Source organism: Heteronotia binoei, chromosome 1, assembly GCF_032191835.1.
Source record: "Heteronotia binoei isolate CCM8104 ecotype False Entrance Well chromosome 1, APGP_CSIRO_Hbin_v1, whole genome shotgun sequence".
Taxonomy (NCBI): domain Eukaryota; kingdom Metazoa; phylum Chordata; class Lepidosauria; order Squamata; family Gekkonidae; genus Heteronotia; species Heteronotia binoei.
Window position 1 is genome coordinate 222709744 of NC_083223.1, and position 23832 is coordinate 222733575.

Genomic DNA, 23832 nt, shown 5'->3' on the forward strand with positions numbered 1-23832 from the left:
TGAGTCTATCTGATTCACTTTGGACATAGGCTGTTCTTATTCTAGACTCTACAAATAGATTGGCACATGTCCAGAAAGCTCTATGGTGCACTGACATCAGCGGTCCATGCTGAAGTACCATGTCCAGCAAGCTGCTACATGTATCTTTGTAAAATATTTTTTTTAAAAAAATAACAAGGATACAGAAAGAAAAGAGGAAAATGGGAAAAATTAATGAAATTATATGAAATATTAACATTTATCAAGGACATATAGATTGTATGTGATGCATAAACACATTCATAGATGCTTTCCTTCTCAGCCCCCTTATTACACTGCTGTATGTGTCTTCTGGGATGGCACTGGCATCTGTGAAGCTTCAAAGGACCAGGCTTTGTTACCTTTTTGAGCTAATAATCTACAACAGTCTGCCAGGTAGGGCTTGACAAGAAAGCTTTAGTCGCTACCTGATTCCAGTGTGTTTCAAGCTAACTCAAGGCTGATCTCTAGCTGCCAATATACTCAACTGAACTACATTTATTCCTGTTCAAACCTGAGGGGAATTCATTGTTCTACAGTGCAAATGTGCCCATTTAAAAATGACATTTGCTCAACTAAAAAAGTTCTAAACACATTTCAATGATCAGTCTCTTTGGAATAACAGTTCCTAAATTCAGACTCATATTGGTTTATAGAATCAAGGAATCAATAAGATGCTGCAGCAGGCTGACACAAAACTAGCTGCTCCTGACAAGAACTTCTTTCTGTCAATGTAACTTTGAGCATAAACATATCTCCTGTGGATGCATGCTCTGTGCCTCGGATAAAGTGACTCACAAAAGGTCATGTTGCTATAAACATTGTTAATTGCTGAGGTGTCACTGGACTTCTGTTTAATTTTCCTGGCAAGACAAATGAATCTTTGCTTTCTTTCATCTGTGGGTAATTCTGTAAATAACAGGAGAGTTGTTACCTCTGGTGGCTGGAGTTCCATAAAACACATTCATCTGAGAATGACCCAAGATGGCATTGAAACACCCTGGAATTCTTTGTTAGTCTAACATGGTTTTCTCCACATATCATAGCAGCTCTGGGACAACAAACATGGAATGTGGCTTCTACCATCAGCAGTTACTATCTTCAAAACCTAACTTTATGTGGAACCTATGGCTTAACTCATTAGTCCCACCACCCAGTCCTCTGAAAACAAAAGGTGCAATTGTATGTTCATGCACTTTGGGAGAAAAACTAATTGAACATTTTGATACTTCCAGGGGTCATTTTGTAGAAAAACAGGTGATGGAACTTGTTAGCATAACTCATTAGCATATGCCACCACCATCCCAGAAAAAAACCTTAATGCAAGAAAGGAGAGCCCCAGGTGAGCGAGGTAAGCCCAAGCAGGGCTCGCGCACCTGGGGTTCTCCTGGGCTGCCCCCCCAGTCAAAAGACCAGCAAGCCACCTACTGCCCAAAATCACATAAGAAGTGGAGAAAGGGTGACTTGGGCTTCTCCAGGGGTTAATGAAGGCTGGTGGGGGCATGGCAAAGCTCCTGGTGGCTGGCTGGCTGCCTGCTCTCCTAATCCAGGGATTGTTATGCAGCTACACCTACTATTCAATGGACAAGGTAGGTAGGTCAGAAGGAGGAGGGGGAACCCTCAGAAAGGTTTAGGAGCTGTGCTCCTGTGAGCTCCTGCTGAACCTGAGGCCTGGATACTTCCTTCCAAGTTCCAAGTATACGCAGAATTGTAACCCTAAGCATGCATAAGCCTAAGGCATTGTCTCACATCTATCCCTAGTTTTCTTCTTCCTTCCCTCTCATCTGTCATGTCTCTGCTATTTATTTTATGCATCTTTACCCTCCACTCTTAACCAAACTTGATTCACCAGGCAGCTTGCAATAAAAAGAATAAGGCAACTGAAAACCACAGATATAAATGAAGTATAAAACAATAATAAATTATAAACTAACACACCTTTCTTAGTTTTGTTGTAGTCTGGTGTTTTAAAGATTATGTTGCTGGTGGTTTTCTAACTATTTATGTGTTGTCAATTATAGTTTTAGCAGATAATCTAAGGGCAGGAATATAATATTGCTAAAGCCAACTGAATTGATCAATACCAAAACCCCAGCAAAGAGCAATAGACATGTATCTTTAATGTGCAGTATCAATTAAAGATCCACAGTAGAGAGGATTGGGTAAAAAACCCTAATGAACCAAATGCCTAGGGACAAGGTGTTTTAACCTGGCACCAAAGGTTCAACAGAGAGCACCAGATGAATGGATACCAGGAGGGTGCACCAAAGTCAGGATACTCCAGGACTTTTGCCATGGGGGTCGGAGAGAGGTCACACCGCCTCTTTCACCAGGATCCCAGGCAGGCAAAAGGAGTGGCAGGGCTGCTCTGCCTCACTCCAAGGCTGCCTCCCCTGCAAGAGGAGGCAGTTGGGAGCAAGTCTGCACCACTTCTTTCACCTATCTGGATCCTGAGTGGATGAAAGGAGCAGTGGGGCTGCTCTACTTCACCCCAAGGCTGCCTGCTTTTGCAGGGGAGGCAGCTGGGAGCGAGGCTATGCCACCTCTTTCACCCACCCAGGTCCCAGGAGGATGAAAGGGATGGCAGGGCAGCTCTATCTGGCTCTGAGGCTGCCGCCCCTGCAAGAGGAGGCAGCCTTGGAGCGAGGTCGCTCTCCTCCAAGCTCAGCTGGGAAGCTGGGCTTGGAGGAGAGCACACACTGGCATGCCATCCTGCTGCTCTCAGCTTCCTGGGTCTGCAACCCAGGATGCTGAGAGCAGGGGGGAGGGAGCACCCAAAGGAACCCTGTAGGTGCCCCAGGCAGCTGCGTACCTCGCCTACTCCTACATGCCATGAGGACACCACAATTGAGAAGATTCACCTTGCTTCAGTTAATAGGGGCAGATGATTTAAATTTATATATATTTGATCCATCTTTTTGCTCTTCCTTCTCTTTAAGGAAAGGAAAGGTCCCCTGTGCAAGCACCAGTCATTTCCGACTCTGGGGTGATGTTGCTTTCATAACGTTTTCACGGCAGACCTTTTTATGGGGTGGTTTGCCATTGCCTTCCCCATTCTTTTACACTTCCCCCCCCCCCAGCAAGCTGGGTACTCATTTTACCAACCTCGGAAGGATGGAAGGCTGAGTCAACCTTGGGCCGGCTACCTGAATCCAGCTTCTGTAAGAATCAAACTCAGGTTGTGAGCAGAGAGTTCAGACCACAGTACTGCAGCTTTACCACTCTGCGCCACGGGGCTGTCCTTCTCTTTAAAGCATTATACATAATAATGATGATGTTGTATGAATAAAAAACTACAACAATCCTTGTGGAAAATATCAGTTGCATACATGAATTCCTGCAAGATAAATGTAATGTGTTTTTAAACTGTTGCAGTTTGACCTTTTTACCCTGGATTTCTTTGAAAACTGACTGAAAGTATACCCCCAACCGAGCTGATTCTCTGTGCCAGATTTTAGACTGATGGGATAGTCTAGATTTTATGAGGAATAGAATTTTCAGGCATTGTAATGGCAGAAGAATGTTGAACAAGGGTGACTCATAAGGAGCAGCACCTGCAGCTCCAGAAAATGGTCTCCTGCAGCTTTCAGTTTCTGATCTGGCAGCTCTGGTGTCCAGTGCTGATTCTTGAGAGGTATCGTTCTATCAATTGCTTACCCTGGCAGATGCTGTTTTCTGCAGTGCCACTCATATGGAATCCTGGTTCACAGCTGCAATGTTGCATCCGGTCAAATTTGGCACAACGTGGCTTGCGACTAAATGCTGGATCATTTGTTACACTCCATGCTGGTGGCACTAACAGATAAGGGAGAAAACGGAAACCATTAAAAACAACAACAGAGATTGTCTCCTACTCTAAGCTTGTGTCTTTCTGGAAGGAAGAGCCAACCAAAATGTGGCAATACCAGTTAGGTGCTTAGGTGTGTAATGCTGCTTTTGAGCTAAGGCAGCCCTAGAAGATTTCACAATCCACTTGTGTACAAATTCCCATTTGCAAGAAAAGGAGGATAGAAATAATACACAAGAGCAGCAAACTAACTGAGATGAAATGGAAGAAGACCAAAGGCTGGACAGACAAGAAGAAGAAATAACCTCTTGGACCTTTCAGGATCACTGCAACTGATGGCAAAATGAGGGGCAGGGGAACCAAATAGTACAGGGATCTCCTTTGCAACTTATTTAAACAAGGCCATGATGTGGCACAAATAACAAATCATAATTATATCCACAGAGCAGGTACATGTCTAACTTATTTTATTTGTTTGAAAGGGTTGTGGGGCTTAAATGTTTTTGTTCTGCCTCTAATGCCTACCTAAGCAAATAACATACCTGTCTGTGTTTGATATTGGCAGTTGGTACCAGTCCACTCCTGTGGACAAATGCATTTGTACTGGTCAGCTCCATCTACACATGTCCCACCATTCTGGCATAGATGACTTACACATTCACTGATACCTAAGAAGCAATTAAAACACAAAGGGTTATGAACTTCATTGTTGTTTTTAAAAAATCCTTGAGTGGCTTTTGAAGTTCTTCATGAAAATTCATTAGCATTTGGCCAGAAAACTTTGGGACTGTAAAATGTGGAGCTATTACAGTTTTATTCTAGAGATAGCTGCATTAGCCACTTGCAGAAAACTACACATGAATTGAAGGGCCCTGAGTCAGAGTCCACTTCATCAGATGCACCAACAAAAGTATTCCAGCTTAAATGTTCATGAATCAGAGGGCACTTCATCAGATGCATTTGATGAAGTGTGCTTTGATTCATGAAAATTTATGCTGGAATACTTATGTTAGTGTATCTGATGAAGTGGGCTGTGATTCAGGAAAGCTTAAACTGGAATACATTTGATACTCTAAGAGAGTGGTGGCAAACCTATGGCACAGGAAGGAAGGAAGGAAGGAAAATAGGTGCGGAAGGAGAGAGCGAGAGGTGGAAAAAAAGCAATTGAACTTTAAATGCATTCTCTAAGTCATTGGCTGGCTTGGCTTGAAGAAGTGGTTTAAAGAGAGAAATGCCTTCTTTGGTGGGGGCTTCAAAACCCACACGATGCGTGTGAAAGAGCCACATGTGGCTCCCAAGCCACAGTTTGGCCACCCCTGCACTAGAGAGATGGGTATAAGGCAGCTTCACATTTTCATGTGGCCAAGACCTGGTTGCGTTTCATATTTCAAAACTGTTGTGGCATGGTCCAAGCCGAAGGGAAGAAGAGAGCATGGGTGTGTGGGGATGGGGGGGAGGAGAGACCAGGACCTTGAATCAAGCACGGTTTTTTAAAGGGATGTGGGTTTATTACAGACAATGTTGGATCCCACTAATCTGGCAGAAACAGCAGCCGGGATCTCCTCTGGTTTAGGAGTGGAAAGGGATTAACTGCAGGCTTCCTTGCTTTCAAATACGATGCTTCTGATAGCAGTATCTGAGCAGAGCTCTTTCAAGCTACAGGGACCGTAAGGCAAATTGTTGATAAGCTGTTTTTGAACTGCTGCACTGCTGTTCTGGTTCTCCAGAGCATCCCTGACAAGTGTTTGTCCAGCCGCTGCTTAAAGACTGCCAGTGAGGGGGTTAATTGGACTGTTGAACAACTCTTACTGTTAAAGAATGTTTATAGTGTATATGTTCAAAAGTAAATTAGCTGGACAGGAACACCTCTGGGAAAGGCATGTTCTCAGTTTAACCCAGACCTGCAAGCAACAGAACAACGAACAGCCTCCATATATTGCCTTATGACACTCTCGCCATCATTCTCCTATTCTGACATGTTACTATTTTGTTGGTTTCCTAAAAAAATGCTATCCAGACCAAATGTTCTTTCAGTTTGTTAATTCTACTATGAGTTGTTTTTTCTAAACCTAAAACCTCAGTATTCAGGTTAAATTGCCGTGTTGGCACTTTGCGATAAATAAGTGGGTTTTGGGTTGCAGTTTGGCCACTCAGTCTCTAAAAGGTGCGCCATCACTCTCTAAGGTATCACTGGAATAATATTTAACTTTTTAACCTGCCGTTCTTTGAGGAAGTTCAGAGCAATGTACAATGCCCTGTTTTACAGAGCTGTACTCTTCAGCACTGAACCAAGTAGCATTTGCTGTATTAGCCACCAGGAATATATTTATCTAGTAAGTGCCATCAAGTCACATGGGCTGGGTCCAGACCAGGGACAGCTCACAGACCGATAAAAAAATCAAATTCAAACATGCACATCTGCCTCTCGTCCTGCTCCTGTACTCACCCGGTCCTTAGGCATCTCTGCCGTGGCTCAAAAAGCTACCACTTCCAAAGTGGTAGCAATTTTTTGTGCCACACAGCATCTGCCTCCCCAGGTGTCTGAATGCTGGAGCATATATGTGAGGTGCATTGGCCGTGTGAACCCACCAGGCTTCCCCAAGCCACTTCTGGCTTAAAAAAAAAAAATACATTGCTTCCAAGCACATAGGCACATGGGTGCTAATGCACTTGACCAATAAATGAATGGTGAAAAAAGAAACCCAAACCAAGCTACGAGGATGGTGCGTGACAGCCATCTGACTATGCTGAAATGCATCTGGTGTGGGATATGGGTGCTTTGTGGGGGAGCGTGTGGATGGGCTTCTGCCACTCCATTTTTTGCTGGCCCCATTTGGGATGCTTCCCATGCATTCCAGGTTGCTGGTCTGGACTCAGACATGGTGACCCTAGCAAGTGGTTTTCAAGGTAAGTGAGAAGCAGAGGTGATTGCCCTCTGCAGAGTCTTCCTTGGCAGTCTCCTATCCAAAAACTGACTCTGCTTAGTTTCTGAGATCAGACAAGATCAGGCTGTACCTTCACTCTCAGGAATCTATTTACTACATGGGAACTTCCCACACAGTCAGGCAGTTTCCTCAGACTTTGGAAATGTCGAAGTATGAAAGGAAACTGAATAGAAGAAAAAGAAGCCCATTGAATTCCTTTGTTACAAAGGAAAGGCTAGATTGAACCTCAGTTTCTTTTCACCTAATTTTATTATTAAAGCACTGACAATCCTGCCTTTTGATTAAGATCAGTCTTTATAAAATGTCCATGAATCAAAATAAATCTAAAACCACAACAGTTGGAGCAGAACACAACAGAGAATAGCAGCAGTGGTCCATCCCAAGGCAGTCCAGACTTCCACTTCTCACTGGTGTATTATGTGCCAAGATAATTAGTTCAGTGGAATGTCCTTGAAGAAGCAGGCGGTGAATACCTTGTGGGTTACAATGGCATCTGGCAGCAGCCAAGCTCTCCTGCTCATCAATAGAATATTCTAAATAATTGGATGTCACCAGACCATGAAAAGACTGAACAAGCAGCCAAGGAGCTTTCATTCCCCCCCCCCACCACAACTTTCGATTGAGTGGAGATTCTCATCTGGGTGGCTGTGGTGAGCAATGTGCATTGGGCCTTACCAACACCTGGGCTAGGCAACGGGAGGAGGTAAACATGTGCAGAAGCTGGAATGCAAGCTGCAGCAACAATCACTGCCCAGGTGTTCTAAGAGGAACAAGTGCCATTTTTCCTGACCAGAGGACAGTTGCCAAAACCTTTTCAGCTTAATGGAGACACTGTGAAAAAAGACCCCTGGTAGATTAGATGGCTGGCTGCTGCTCACTAGAATCAACAATGTCTGTTCGGCTAGGATGATGTAGCCTAACCTCTTTAGAATCATCCATCCCCTGAAGAGTGGTAGCCCTTTGCCTTGGCATCAATGCTGAGAGATGTAACTACATGGCTCAGATAACTCATTAGCATTTTTCACCATGAGGTGGGAATCTTCTTTTAAATGAGCAGTGCACTCATTGTGCAGAGGGGACTGGACAGTGCAAATGCCCCAAGGAGGGGCATGCGACAGTTTGACCACACAGACTGTAGCAAGATTCTTTATACTAACAGGTTTTTTAGTTGACAATGTGAATGCAAATGGGAGAAGAGATTGTCTTACACACCATTCCTCTGAAATACACACTTGAATGTCAGTGCTTAAGAATTCTGCCATAAAATGGCAATGCTTGAGAAAGAACAAATATTAAATGGAAATAATTTTATTTCTATACTACATATTCTTTCCTGTTCTTTTCAAATAGTAGTACATGATTCAGATAATGAACACATCCCATTCCTAGCTAGAATAGCTTATCCTAAACAAACCATCACTCCTGCTAGTACCAAACAGGATGAATCTGCATTGGATATGTCAGTATTTTATAAAGGATTGTTTGGGCTAGAAGAGTGCTTAAGGCACATGATGCAGCAGAGTCTATCTGGGTTTGTGTGTGCTGACTAGAAACAAATTTACACATGGAGCCTCTTTATTTTTGCAAAACTAATATGAGTTATTTATTGTAAGGAACTTTATTGTAAGGCACCCTCCTCCTGTATTGTTTTGTATTGTATTGTAAGGCATCCTCCTCCTCGTTCTATTAGATTACCTGTCTCTCCACCCACCCACCTGCAAGGTAATCACAGTCCAGAATGGGGAGAAAGCTGTAATTTACATCACTTGATGTCCTTTAGATTGTTATTTTACTATTATTTTATCTCTATTCTGTAATTTTAATGGTCTATTGTATTGTACATCACTTAGAGCTCTATTGCAATAAATAGCAATAAACTGAATATAACAAATAAATTATAGACAGGACAGAGTAGAGATAGGATTCTAATCTAGTCTAGCTAGCTAGGATGGATAGAGATGCATGTCCTGTCCTCATGGTGCCAAGATGGAGAAGAGTAACATAGTATGGAGAGAAGGTGTCAGGCTGGCAGGAAGGAAGATTCCCTGAGGCCATGGTCAAACATGCATTTATATCCAACATAGCCATGGATGCCTGTTGGATTTAAAGTCCATGTCCAGACAGCAACATCTGGGAATGGTCTGTGAGTCAAGGGCAAACTGTTCTGCCCTGACTCAGTTCTGGACTTATTTGACAGCACGTAAAGTTGAGTCCTAAACGTTTGATGATAGGCCATGAATGGATTTCCCTGTCTGATTGCTCCAGTGTCATCAAGCCATTGCAACTTCTGTCTCCATCAATCTTGGTTCGGCGCCAGTTTTTAAAAGCTCAGTGATATGACCTTAACCGCATAATTGGTGAAAGATGGAAGGAGCCTGTGGGTGCCTTAAACACCTCAAAATACACATTCTGAGCAACTGCAAACACTTTTTTCAAGTTTTTTTAGGCTGAGATATGTGAGTAACATAACCATTGTTTAGTCCATGCTCCTAGAAAATAGTCCCTATGTGGGCAAGCCAATCACTGGTATTGTTTATGTGCATGCACAAAGGCCAGGCTGTCTGATCAGTCAGTGATGGGACAGGCACTTGGCAAGGTGGATTACAGTCAGAATGTCTGATTGGGCAACTGTATTTCAAGTAAGGATGGACAAAAACAGGAGCACTTTGCTGACAGGTTAAATGTCTGACCACGGCCCAAGAGTAGCGATCTACACATAACAGGATTAGCATCAGAGCAGTAGAAGGGAAGGTTGATCAATGTCCTGACCTTTCTATCATTCTCTTATAGACCCCCTCTGAAGTCTGAGGCTCAGCACAAGGTTCTTCACTTCCAGCATTTTATACACTTTTTCATACCACCACTAGGCAGACCTAGGTGATAGTCTAGGACACCAGATTTTGAAGGGAGTCAAAAAGGTGAGAGGAATATCCTCTAGTGGCCTAAAGGGAAGCTTGGTATTAACTGGCTTCTAGAATCTCTATATCTATTCACTCTGGTCTTTTGTAGCTGCCATGAGAGAACATGAAGGGCTTTTAAAGAGTTTCTACTTTTATTTTTGCATTGTTCATTGTGAATGCCAGGTAAGTCAAATGTTCATTCTAGACTCCCCCCTTTTCTCTCAATTGAATGGGAGTGTCAAATTCATAGTTTGCCCAGGACATCAAAAAACTCTGGGCCAGTCCTGATCTTTTAGTTGTACTATTAATTGATTATATAGTATATGGTATGACAATATCTTTTATGCTGCTTTTTATATGTGACTTTGAGCATGTTTTGTGGAAAATGCTGCTAATGAGTAATCCAAAAAAATGTCACCACCTGTAATTGATGTACCCTGCAACTTTTTTGGGGGGGAAATCACACATTTTTATTACCTGGTTGAACGTCAAGTCTAATAGCACCACAGGAACATCAATTACAGAAGGTCTAGTCTCCTTGTACCTTTTAGAGTTGCAGTGTGCATATACACAATAAATTTGATGGTATTTGCAAAGCTTGTAGCATGTCAGAAGCAGTTCAGGAATGAAGGCCATTTGCATCCACTATGCAGCACAATTTGCCTCCCTGCATAGCTCCTGTTGTATGACCCTTCTACTCTAGGTGAGCTCTACTACTTCCACATATAGAATAAACAAACTTCCATTTGCCTCATCCTGGATGTCAGATCCCAACCTTATTGGAGTGCTAGCTCCCTCCAGGTGTCTGCCAGTCTGGCCTTCCTCAGAACTGCCTGCCCCAAACCCAGAACTCTTCAAGGTATACAAGAAGAAATAGCAGCAATCATTTCACAGAATGTGGGATGCTCCAGAGTTAACTTGCTTAGTTCCTCACTGACCTATAGTATGTGAAGTCAGTGATGGAACTCTTTAATCTTTTAATTTTAAATTTTAATTTGCAATTTATACCCCGCCCTATCCCGCAAAGGGTTTATAATTAATGGGGTAACAAGATATAGGAAAGAAGAGAAATAAACACACCTCTACTGGTATTACTGGTATAAAATAACTTTTCAGTGCTGCAGTCCATAAAAGGTTTACCTGACAGGCTAAGATTTTCTCCTGTTCTTTGTTTCATATGCATGATTTATAGGGATTATTGGTTCCTGTCAGATTATTGGTTCACCTATCACTCATTTATTTTGAAGAGTAATGAGTGATTTCAGCGCTGAGGTAATTTGAATTGGACATGCCAAAGGCTGAATCTGGGGGCTTCTAGGTACTCAGGCATTCTCTCACAAAGTCATATGACTGTTATTAACGAATAATAGTAAGCTATTTAAAAAGCATACATTCTGCCCAATGGAAAATACATGTTAAAGAATGCAAAAATACACTTTAGTATCATTGTCATAGGTATTGTAATGAATGGATATCCTGTTGCTGGTTAGGCATAAGAAAGGCCAATTTGTGAGGCTTTTGATGACAGAAAGTGTCCTCAAGTTGCAGGAGACTTACAATGGCCCCATATGTTTTAAAGGTCAAGAGACATTCATATGTTTTAAAGGTCAAGAGTTTTGCCACTGACTGCCACTGCAAAGCAACCCTGGACTTCCTTTGTGGTCTCCAGTCCAAGTACTAACCAGGACTGACCCTGCTTAGCTTCAAAAATCTGCCAAGATAGGGCTAACTTTAGCTAACCAAAAAATCCATTTCAACTGTTGGAGAAAGTTTCATGTAAGCTTCAAGGATTTTACACTTAGCTGTCAAGTATTCTGCCAAATACTTCTGGGAGAGAGAACAGTGGAATGCCATCCATACTTATTGAGCCACTGCAGGGAAATTTCTTCCCAAGAACTAGAACCTGCCTGTGGCTGGCTGCCAGACAATCTCCAGATCTCCTGGTTGTTCTTCACACAACGCCATATGATAATTAATTCATTCATTAACACATCTTGTGTACATGGACTGGAAGACCTTTGCAGTCTAGTCTCTCTGACTGCATCCAGTAATCAACCCCCAAAGTACTGAATTGTTGCAGTAAGCTATGTACCACTTTCTGAACACTCTAAAATAAATGCTTATGGTGAGTGTGTGTTAAGTACTGTCAAGTGATTTCTGACTTATGGTGACTCTCTGAATTAATTACCTCCAAAATATCCTATTTTTAACAGCCTTGCTCAGGTCTTGCAACTAAGGGCCATGGCTTTCTTTATTAAGTCAATCAATCACATGTTGGATCTTTCTCTTTTCCTGCTGCCTTCAAATTTTCCTAGCATTATTGACTTTTCCAGTGACTCTTGTCTTCTCATAATGTGACCAAAATTCAATAGCCTCAGTTTGGTCATATTAGCTCCTAGCAAGAGTTCAGACTTGATTTGATTTAGAATGCTTATTGGTGTTACACTGGCTCCATGTCCCTGAGGAATTAGAAATTGGAGTCTTATGATGTCTTTGTAATATTTGTTTTATTTATAAATATGCAACTAGAACAGAGGTGGAAGCAAAGCAGCATCCCTAAAACACAGTAGATCTGCTGCTCTTCAGCAGACATCCCCACCCCCCCTCAGGAGACTCTGCATACCAGTGGGTTTCACCTTCTTCTAGCTCACAATGTGTTCTTTATCTGCTTCTCTGCCTTCTTCAAGATAAACTCTCTCTCTCACACACACACACATACACACACAGAGGAACTTGGCTGGGAAGGGTTACCTTCTATAAGATTTTCCGAATACTTAACTGGAACTTTTCAGATACAAGCTCCAAATGATTAACCCTTGTTAAATATCCACAGTCATAAAGAAATATTAATATTCCTTTGTCAAAGATCCCGACTCCCATAAGATGTCTTTTGAACCCTAACACTCATGATCAACCCATTCTATGATAATACAATAGCAAACTCACAAAACTCTTGTAAATGTGGGGACATCTTGTAATGTGTGCTGACTGCAGACTAACAGAATAGCTGTTTCATAAGTTAAAATATATACACAAATCCAAATGCCTGTTCATCACCATGGAACATTTTGCCCAGTAAATAATTTTTAACAGGGTAATTATGTATAATTTCCTTGTTTGCCAAATCTGGATCAATTACACATTGACAAAAGGGCATAATTCCAAATAAGCATGTTAGAGTAATTACTATGTTTGTGCCATACCAGTATCATTTTCCGATGCTGGCATCTGTTATTAGAAATAAACAGCTGCAGGATGTGATTTATACTTGGTTCTTTAGCCTTAACCACAACAAATAACAGTTGCATGGATTTGAAATAATCAGCAGCATTTGGACACATAACACTTGTGCATCTATAACATCATTCCGTGAAATCTGGATTAATTTGTTTAGAATGACTGCCACACTGGTTCAAAATCAATTGCTCTGATTAATATCATATTTGCACCAATAAGCATTATTTTACTATTTTAAATGGATGGTAGAAGAATGATAGAATCCCCTTCAGGGGTAAAATTATATTGCGAGAGGATGTTGATTACTTGCCATTATGTACATATCAAAATTATTTAGGCTAATGCAACTCACACTGATAAACTATTCCCACTATGGCAATTATCTCCAAATCCTTGTGATTTTGGCTTCTAGAAAATCCAACTGATTGTCAGCCATCAGAGCCCATGGAACTCCACTGGATGGATGGGGGTGAGTCAACCTCCATTTAAGAAGTGAGAGGAAAATTTTTTCCTCAGAGAAATTTGTGACTATGTATAACAGCATCACTTCAGTCAGGGTTTAGGGTTGTTGTTGTTGCTGCTTTTAGTTAGAGTTTAGAGTTGGCTTAGGCAAGAAAATTTGTTTTAGTGAGACAAATAAGCATCCTGTTAAAGACTTGATATTCCTAATTACATGTACAGGTTCTGTGAACAGGAGCTTTGTGTGTTAGAAGAGCAGCCTTGAATCTGGAGAGGATCTGGTCTGTTTGGTTCCTGGGAAACCTAGTCAGCTGAGATAACATGTTTGGAAAAAGGGGAATCAAATCACCCCTCAGAATTTATATTAACTGAGGCTCAGCTACAACATGGTTATTCTGATTGGGGAAAACTTTTAGCTTATGGGGGTGAAGTGGAGAAGCAGTTTAATTTATATACTGAAGCATTTTCACACAAGATCCTTACCATGTCAAATACTTTATTTTCTGTTAAATATTTGTTGTTCATCTCCATTTGTTTCTTGTCTGTCTAGTCAAAGGGCTTTCCCACACACTAGACTTACTTGTGAATTTCTTGGCAGTTGATTCAGAAGCAGTGGAATTGGTTTGGATGTGGGTTTGCCACACGTCTGCCCTCCCACTGCATTTTCACAGTTGTGGAGCCAGTTTATTTTCTTCCACATGTGTCTTTAATAATCTGGATTTTAAAGGGAGGGTGCTGTCATCCAATTCCAAAAACCTTTATTGGCATAACAATTTTTTTTTTAAAAAGGTAGCAGAGGTGCTGTCATCATTGGTATTGTCATTGGTGGTGTCACAGCACCACCCTTTTTATTTTGTCTGGATGTTTCTATCAATATCATGACTGCGTTTTTAAAAAACAGGACTAAAATACTGATATATCAATATACTGTTGTAATTACAAGTTCAGCAGACTTTCTTATTTTCTAAATTCCATTTTTTAAAAGTGAGTTGTTTTTTTTAGTAAGGTTTCAATCCCCTCCTTAGCAGAAATATATGGGAAAAGGCATATCTCTGCAAAGGAAGAAATTAGACACTTGTTTTAAAAACACAAAAACTGGAATTCAAAGAACCAGCTAAACCTACCATTACAATAACATGTTGATATATTAATATTTTAACTCTTTATTTAAAAAAAAATCGTCAGGTTCAGGGTGGGGTGGGAGAAGGAGAAGAAGAGGTTTGACAATTATGACAGTCTAATAATTGAAAAGTGGAATGGAGGTGGGTGGGAGTGGAAAGGACAAAGAAAACTGACAAAAACATTACACACAAGGGAAAAGATTAATCAGAAATTGGCATCCAGAAAAAGATTGCGGTAAAACTGGTCTTGAAAGAACCAGAAAAAAACAGAGGAAAACCAAAAAGAAGCAAAAACAGAAGGCAGGAAAATGTATGTGAAATGAGGGAGATAAAACAAGACAGTATGGGGCCAGAACCAACCCTCTGTCAATGGGGGAAAGCCCTCAAATATAAAATATAGTCAAATAGTGATAAAAGTTGCTGAGACTTAGGGTAGGATCACACTAGGAATTTGCTACAGTGGTCTCTTGGCTTTAAAAAAGTTGCCCCAGAAAGAGATATGCTGCAGCAATGAACTGCGCCTGACACAGGCCCTGGTTGCACATGCACTTAGAGGAGCTTTCAGAACGCTCCTGCATGTGCAGGAGGTGTTGTAAGATGTGGTAGGGGTGGGAGTGGCATGGGGAATAGATGCCCATGGCTGGTCAAATCGCTCATGTAATTGCATCTTTAGAGAGAAAAAGATCTTGGGGTTGTAGTGAGTAGCTCAATGAAAGTGTTAACCCAGTGTGCTTCAGTGGTGAAAAAGGCAAACTCTATGTTAGAGATTACTAAGAATAGGATTGAGAATAAAAGCCAATATTGTATAGATCTATGCTGTGACCTCTTTTGGGCTACTGTGTACAATTCTGTTCAGGGTTTCTTTTGTAGAAAAAAGCCCAGCAGGAACTCATTTGCATATTAAGTCACACACCCTGGTGCCAAGCCAGCCGGAAATGCATTCTTGTATGTTCCTGTTTGAAAAAAAGGAAGAAGAAAAAAAGCCCTGGTTCTGGTCACCATATCTCCAAAAGAATATTGCAGAGCTGGAAAAATTGCAGAGGAGGGTAACCAAGATGATTAGGGGACTGGACCACCTTCCCTATGAGGAAAGGCTGAAGAGTCTGGGATTTTTCAGTTTAGAAAAGAGATGACTGGTGGGGCATGATAGGGGTTTATAAAATGATGCATGGCACGGAGAGAGCTGAAAAAGGGGAATTTTTCTCCCTCTCCCAAAATACTAGAACTTGAGGGCATCCAATGAAACTGATGGGCAGCAGGTTCAGGAGGGGTAAGGAAATACTCCTTCATACAGACTGTGATTAAAATGTGGGATTTGCTGCCAGTGATGGCCACAGGAATAAACAGTTTTAAAAGTAGATAGATTCATGGAGGATAAGTCTATCAATGGCTACTAGCTATGGTGACTGAGAGAAACCTCCACTTTCAGAGTCACTGATTTTCTGAATCCCAGAGTCAGGAGGCAAGAGCAGGGGAAGGTCTCAGACTCTATGCCCTATAGCTGGCCTTCCTAAGGAACTGGTTGGCCACTGTGTGAGACAGGATGCTGGACTAGATGGGCCACTGGTCTTATCTAGCCTGGGTTTTTTTTTTTGTATTCTTATGTTTTTAATTACAACCTTCAGTCTAGCAGTTTACCAGATAAGAAACCCTTTAGGGAGCACATAGCTTACAAACTACCAACTCTTTACTCAAAGTTTGTGTTATCAGATTGTGGGTAGTTGGGTATAAAGAATTCATAGGAGACATCAGAGTGGGGGATTGAACTTTTTCAGTCCAGTAGGTAGTGGCCTCAGAATCCTCCACCCTCTCTCACCCACCATAACTGCAACACCATCCCTTGACTCTATCCAAGAAAAACTCCTCCTGTCTGCTCCACCAGAGCCTCTAGCTATGAATGAGAAGGGGAAAAGGGGGATGAAGTGTTGCTTGCTCGGGACCATTAGAGTTTACAGAATGAACACAGTGATGGCAAAGAGCTGTAGCTGGGAAATTATGGAAAATAGGCTACCTACCCTCAGTCATTCAAAAATATTGGAGCAAGTGGGGCAACTGTGTTCTCCTCTGAGAATTTTCATTAATAGCCTGTTCCCCTTGCCCCTGAAATTTGATGCCCCATACACTGTACTGTCTATATTGCCAGTTGGACTGAGCTGACCTTGCATTTACTATGTATGAACTCACAAAGGTTCAAGAACTCTTCATGTATCCTTTGAAGAAGGCTGTTATTTTTGTGCTATTAACTGATTTAATAAACCAAAGAGGGGGGGGGGTGCACTTTTGATTAGTTATTCTTGCAGAGTAATCCTACACACTAAACAGGAATAACATTTTACATAGGCATCATTACCTTGCTGGCATTTTTCTAACCATACCATGCACAGGCGTGTTTGCTAACCTGATAGAGGGCATCTAGGACAAAGAAACAAAAGGACAAATTACCTTTGCATTGAGGAAGCTCTCCAGTCCAGCTACCATTTAGCTGACACACTCGAGAGCTGGAACCAACAAGCTGAAATCCAGGATCACAGGTGAAATGAACTTCATGGTCTACCATGTTCTTGCTGCCAAATCTTTTGCCATTTGGAGGGGCTTCTTGTGCAGGGCAGAACACTACAAATACAGTTGGATTCATAGAGGTTAGCAGCTACCAGACAAAACTTCACATAATACTCTGGTGTGCTGTGGTATGGATTACTATGTCCATTAAAAAAGTAGTCCCCTGTGCAAGCACCAGTCATTTCCAACTCTTTGGTGACGTTTTCACAGCAGACTTTTAACAGGGTGGTTTACCATTGCCTTCCCCAGTCATCTACACTCCCCCCACAGCAAGCTGGGTACTCATTTTACTGACCTCAGAAGGATGGAAGGCTGAGTCAACCTGGAGCCGGCTACCTGAACCCAGCTTCTGCCAGGATTGAACTCAGGCCGTGAGCAGAGCTTAGGGCTGCAGTACGTCAGCTTTATCACTCTGCGCCAGGAGGCTCCATAGTGAACTAACTGAATTCATGCTGAAGATGTCATTTGCTTGCCTATACTACGAAACAACAGCGACCCCTCCAAAAAAGACAAAAATTAGGTATCAAAGGCCCACTCAAAAGAATCCTTCTGAAAGCAGGCTACTTCAGCATGCACAAAATATGTTTTTGTAGTAGCTGCTCCAAATGTATCTCTTTTATATCTGATCCTCAGATTGTTCCCTGCTCCATTGGAACTTTTACAAATGACCCAGTTATGGAGATATGAAACCCAACTCTAGTTTATAGAGGTGCATAATTTCTCTATGCTGGTGACTCCCAAAGACATCAGGAAATGGGTCAAGAACCTGAGACAGTTACTTAAATTTTAGATAAAAAAATTCTTTTTCTCGAATCCACTAGTTCTTGGTTTTGAAAAGCCTGCGCATGGAAATGAACTGGACAGCTGGTTCTATGCATTTACCAGCAAATTTTGGCAAGTTCTGGAAAACTTGTGCTTGCCAAGGCTTGTTACAAGCTGCACCCTGTGTGCCTCATGAGTGCCAAGTATAACAGAGCCCCAGTCCAAACATGTTAGTCATACTTAAGTCTTGTTGACAGTACAATACAGTCCTAAGCAGAGTTACATGCTTCTACGATCATTGAAGTCAATGGGCTTAGAAGGGTGTAATTCTGCATAGGATTGCATTTCTAGTCATCACTGACTTGTCTGATCAAACTAGATAGATCAAATAGTACTATCTTTCTCTGGACTGGCCAAAGTTTTCAAATGTCAACCAGGGCTTTTTCAGTTGTGGCTATCAGACTCAGGAACTGCCCACCATGTCAGTTGTTTGTTATACCACCTTTCTGTTGACCTTCCACAGGTTCACTAAAACCATGTTATTCCTGAGGGTGCTAGGCATTTTTGCTCCCTGACAATGCTATTTTAATTTGCTTGGATTTATATGGTTGTTTTTAATACTGCTGGTGTTACTGATGAGTGTGTTCACTGATTGCTGTTTTATAGTTGTATGTCTTAATTGTTTTGCTGTTGCTGCTTATATGAGTGATTTTGCCTTTCTGTTTGGTGGCTGGTTTTTGTTTTGAATTTTTTTGATCCCCACCCCCATTGTTGTCAATTAGATTCCATTTTAATTTTGGCTGTGAACTGCTTGGTGTCTGCCTGTGAGGCTTGTTTCACAAATCCCACAAGCAGCTATATCTTTTGCTATTGAATGAGAGCCATATGCTTTTTTTTTGGATGGGCCATCTAAGGAATTCAACAGAACTAATTAATTTACATTCCGTATTGAAGGCATTCTGTGTCTGTGCTGAAAATCCTTCTAATACAGGTGTCTTACCTATCCCAGAGATAATAGTCCTTTCTTCATGGAGGCTGTCAGTGTTATGACTGATGTGTACTCACAAAGTCTCTCTGAGATTTTTTAAAAAGCATACTGGAGTATAAAATTGGGGCTGCTTAGTGAGGCACTACCCTTTAGGGGATGCAAAATCATCTTCCATTTTTAAAATATAGAAAAAAGAAACAGAACAGTTATTGTTTTAGAAAACCCTTCTTCCAGAAATAAAGTAGATATTACACACTTATTGAAAATCTAGAATACCATTATGAAAACTGATAATTCTGAAACCTGCTCTTAGTTTACTTACTGATAAGGTTTAATTTTCTTGCATTTTAATATCTCTGTAATATATTTGCAAATATTCATATTAGAAGAAGAGGAGGAGGAGGAGGAAATTGAATTTACACCCCACCTTGTCACCAGTATGCAGATGACACCTAGGTCTATCTGTTGATGGGCAGCCAGTCCGACCACCCCAGAAGATCTGTCCACGGCATTGCAAGCTTTGGCAGAATGGCTCAGGCTGAATAGACTGAAATTAAATCCAACGAAGACTGAGGTCCTGTATCTGAGTCGCCACGGTTCAGGACAGGAGGTCGGTTTACCAACCTTGGATGGAACACAGCTCATGCTGGTGCCCAAAGTTAAAAGCTTAGGGGTGCTCTTGGATCCCTCTCTAACAATGGAGGCCCAAGTAGCGGCCACTGCCAAGTCAGCCTTTTACCATCTGCGGATGGCAAGGCAGTTGGTTCCCTTTCTCGAATGCGACAACTTGGCAACAGTGATTTATGCAACGGTCACTTCAAGATTGAATTACTATAATGCCCTCTACATGGGGCTGCCCTTGTCCCAAATCTGGCAACTTCAGCTAGTGCAGAATGCTGCAGCCAGGCTGCTAATGGGAATTCCTTTATGGAAACCTGTTACATCTCACAGAGGTCTGAGAGGAGCAGAACAGAGCAGAGCAGCTCTCATAGCTGAGACAGCTGGAGAAGTTGCTGAGAACTTGAGTTTTGAAAGACTTCATTCTGAGGTTTGTGGGACTGCCTAAAATTCTGAGTTGTGATAGCTGGGGAACTGCTCTTTGTTTGGTTGAGTGCGGTAAAGGTGAAAGAGATTGAGAGTGATTGCTGCTGATTGCTTAGGAGTGCCTCTGCTCCACCCTCTTTGCATTTTAAGCTGCGCCTTCCCAGAGAGCTAAAGGGCTCTTGGCCTGTGGCTCTTTGCCTAGGGGCTCACTAAGGACCAGGAACCCAGATCCCTGATTTCCCTGTTCTCCCATGAAGATAGAATGCCAGCAGGGGGGTGGGGGCTTTCCAGTGTTTTGCATTGAGTGTCACATGTATGACTATCTGCCCAAAGGACAGAGGTCTTGGGTGTGTGCTCGATGCAAAAAGCTCCTGGTCCTCAGGGAATGAGTTCGTACCCTTGAGGCTGAGGTGACTGCCCTGGAGAAGCAGAGACGGTCAGTTAGGCACTTGGGGAAGACTCTCGGGGCGTATTAGATGAGCCCCGCTCTGAACGTAGCAGCCCCGTTGCTGCCAGAGAGCGTGAGGGTCGAGAGGGAACAGGGCACTGTGCTGAGGATAAGGGGAATGCGCCCTCAGAAGGGACCTCTTCTTCGGTTGGTGAGCGGGAATCCTTTCGCACCAAGGAACCATCCCTGGGCAGGGGGAGAGGGGAGGTTTTGGTAGTTGGTGATTCGATCCTTAGGCAAGTAGACAGCTGGGTGGCGAAACCACGTACTGACCGTATGGTGACTTGCCTGCCTGGTGCGAAGGTAGTGGACATTATGCGTGTAGTAGATAGGCTGATAGACAGTGCTGGGGAGGAGCCTGTGGTCGTGGTGCATGTTGGCACCAACGATGTGGGGAAATGCAGTCGTGAGGTTCTGGAGGAAAAATTTAGGCTGCTAGGCAGGAGACTTAAGGCCAGGATCTCCAAGGTAGCCTTCTCGGAAGTCCTACCTGTTCCACGCGCAGGGCAGGAGAGACAGGCACAAATTAAAAGTCTCAATGTGTGGATGAGACGATGGTGTAAGGAGGAAGGGTTTAAGTTTGTTAGGCACTGGGATGCTTTCTGGAACAAGCGGGAGCTGTACAAAAGAGACGGTGTCCACTTGTCCCCAGATGGAACCAGGCTGCTGGCGCTTAAAATCAAAAAGGTGGCAGAGCAGTTTTTAAACTAAATCTTGGGGGAAAGCCAACAGGAGATGAAATGTCTCCGGTTCGGAAGGACTTGTTTCAAAGAGATGAAGGGTTGGCTGCTATTTTTCTACCGGGTAACGGATCAGAGTTGTCCACTGTGATGGTGACAAGAAGTATGGACTGTCTGCCAGAGTCTCGAGGCGGCAGGAGGAAGGTGGCGGGCCTAGCTTGCCTGGGAAATTATAGATGTTTGTATGCAAATGCTAGAAGTGTTCGAAGTAAAATTGGTGAATTGGAATGCTTAGTGTTGGGAGAAAACATAGACATTGTGGGAATTTCAGAAACTTGGTGGAATGAGGAGAATCAGTGGGACACGGTGATTCCTGGATATAAGTTATATCGGAAGGACAGGGAGGGAAGGGTTAGAAGTGGGGTGGCTGTGTATGTCAGAGAGGATATACAATCCAGTAAGACTGAGGTCAGAGAATTAGATTCCCTTTTAGAAATGCTTTGGGTTGAAATAGAAGGCCCAAAAGGAAATTTAACTATGGGAGTTTGTTATCGCCCACCAAATCAAAAGAAAGAGGACGATTATAATATGATGGAAGTCTTAAAGATAGCGGCTAAACATAAAAACTGTGTCGTAATAGGTGATTTTAACTACCCACAGATTGATTGGGTCAATATGTGTTCTGGTCGAGAGAAAGAGATTGAGTTTCTTGATGCTCTCAATGACTGTGCTATGGAGCAGATGGTCTCAGAACCTACCAGGGGTGGGGCGATCCTGGATTTGGTCTTAAGTAATGCCCAAGACTTGGTGAGAGATGTAAAAGTGATTGCGCCGCTTGGGAGCAGTGACCATAATGTTATTGATTTCACCGTTTGTATAAATAGGGAGTTGCCCAAAAAGACCGCCACAACCACGTTTAACTTTAATAGGGGTAAATTCCCTGAGATGAGGAGGCATGTGAGGAGGAAACTGAAAGGAAAGGTAAATACGGTCAAAACCCTTGGGGAAGCTTGGAGACTATTTAAAACTATAATCCTAGAAGCTCAGATAAAATACATACCACAAGTTAGGAAAGGCACAAACAGGCATAAAAAAAGGCCTGCATGGTTAACAAAAAAAGTAATGGAAGCTGTAAAAGGTAAGAAAGACTCCTTTAAGCGGTGGAAAACCAGTCCAAGTGAGCCACTTCGGTGGGAAGGGCGGGATATAAGTCAAAATATAAATAAATAAATTAGTAAAAGGGAACACAGGCTGTGGCAAATCAAATGCAAGACTGTGATCAGGCAGGCAAAAAGGGACTATGAGGAGCATATTGCAAAAACATAAAGACCAACAATAAAACTTTCTTCAAATATATTAGAAGTAGAAAACCAGCCAGGGAGGCAGTGGGGCCCTTGGATGACCATGGGGTAAAAGGATTACTGAAGGAGGACAGGGAAATGGCTGAGAAGCTAAATGAATTTTTTGCCTCCGTCTTCACTGTGGAAGACGAGAACTTTTTGCCCGCCCCAGAACCACTAATTTTGGAAGGGGTGTTGAAAGACCTGAGTCAGATTGAGGTGACAAAAGAGGAGGTCCTACAACTGATAGACAAATTAAAAACTAATAAGTCACCGGGTCTGGATGGCATACATCCGAGAGTTCTGAAAGAACTCAAAGTTGAACTTGTGGATCTTCTGACAAAAATCTGTAATCTTTCATTGAAATCTGCCTCCGTTCCTGAGGACTGGAAGGTAGCAAATGTCACCCCCATCTTTAAAAAGGGTTCCAGAGGAGATCCGGGAAATTACAGGCTAGTCAGTCTGACTTCAATACCGGGAAAGTTGCTAGAAACCATTATCAAGGACAGAATGAGAAGGCACATTGATGAACACGGGTTATTGAGGAAGACTCAGCATGGGTTCTGTAAGGAAAGATCTTGCCTCACTAACCTGTTACATTTCTTTGAGAGGGTGAACAAACATGTGGACAAAGGAGACACGATAGATCTTGTTTACCTTGACTTCCAGAAAGCTTTTGATAAAGTTCCTCATCAAAGGCTCCTTAGAAAGCTTGAGAGTCATGGAGTAAAAGGACAGGTCCTCTTGTGGATCAAAAACTGGCTGAGTAATAGGAAGCAGAGAGTGAGTATAAATGGGCAGTCTTCGCAGTGGAGGATGGTAAGCAGTGGGGTGCCGCAGGGCTCGGTACTGGGTCCCATGCTCTTTAACTTGTTCATAAATGATTTAGAGTTGGGAGTGAGCAGTGAAGTGGCCAAGTTTGCAGATGACACTAAATTGTTCAGGGTGGTGAGAACCAGAGAGGATTTTGAGGAACTCCAAAGGGATCTGTTGAGGCTGGGTGAGTGGGCTTCAACGTGGCAGATGCAGTTCAGTGTGGCCAAGTGCAAAGTAATGCACATTGGGGCCAAGAATCCCAGCTACAAATACAAGTTGATGGGATGTGAACTGGCAGAGACTGACCAAGAGAGAGATCTTGGGGTCGTGGTAGATAACTCACTGAAAATGTCAAGACAGTGTGCGTTTGCAATAAAAAAGGCCAACACCATGCTGGGAATTATTAGGAAGGGAATTGAAAACAAATCAGCCAGTATCATAATGCCCCTGTATAAATCGATGGTGCAGTCTCATTTGGAGTACTGTGTGCAGTTCTGGTCGTGCACCTCAAAAAGGATATTATAGCATTGGAGAAAGTCCAGAAAAGGGCAACTAGAATGATTAAAGGGCTGGAACACTTTCCCTATGAAGAAAGGTTGAAACGCTTGGGACTCTTTAGCTTGGAGAAACGTCGACTGCGGGGTGACATGATAGAGGTTTACAAGATAATGCATGGGATGGAGAAAGTAGAGAAAGAGGTACTTTTCTCCCTTTCTCACAATACAAGA

The 23832-nt window shown here is 42.5% G+C and overlaps 1 protein-coding gene across 1 annotated transcript in view; it reads right to left on the bottom strand.

Moving 5' to 3' along the window:
• Positions 1–23832, bottom strand: part of FBLN7 (fibulin 7) — a 47623-nt gene that overhangs the window by 13519 nt on the left and 10272 nt on the right. Inside the window, exons 3-5 of the mRNA XM_060248245.1 lie at positions 16910–17080; positions 4348–4473; positions 3676–3813 (exon numbers count right to left, since the gene is read on the bottom strand). Coding sequence (XP_060104228.1) covers positions 3676–3813; positions 4348–4473; positions 16910–17080 — 435 coding nt within the window. The remainder of the gene's footprint in view (positions 1–3675; positions 3814–4347; positions 4474–16909; positions 17081–23832) is intronic.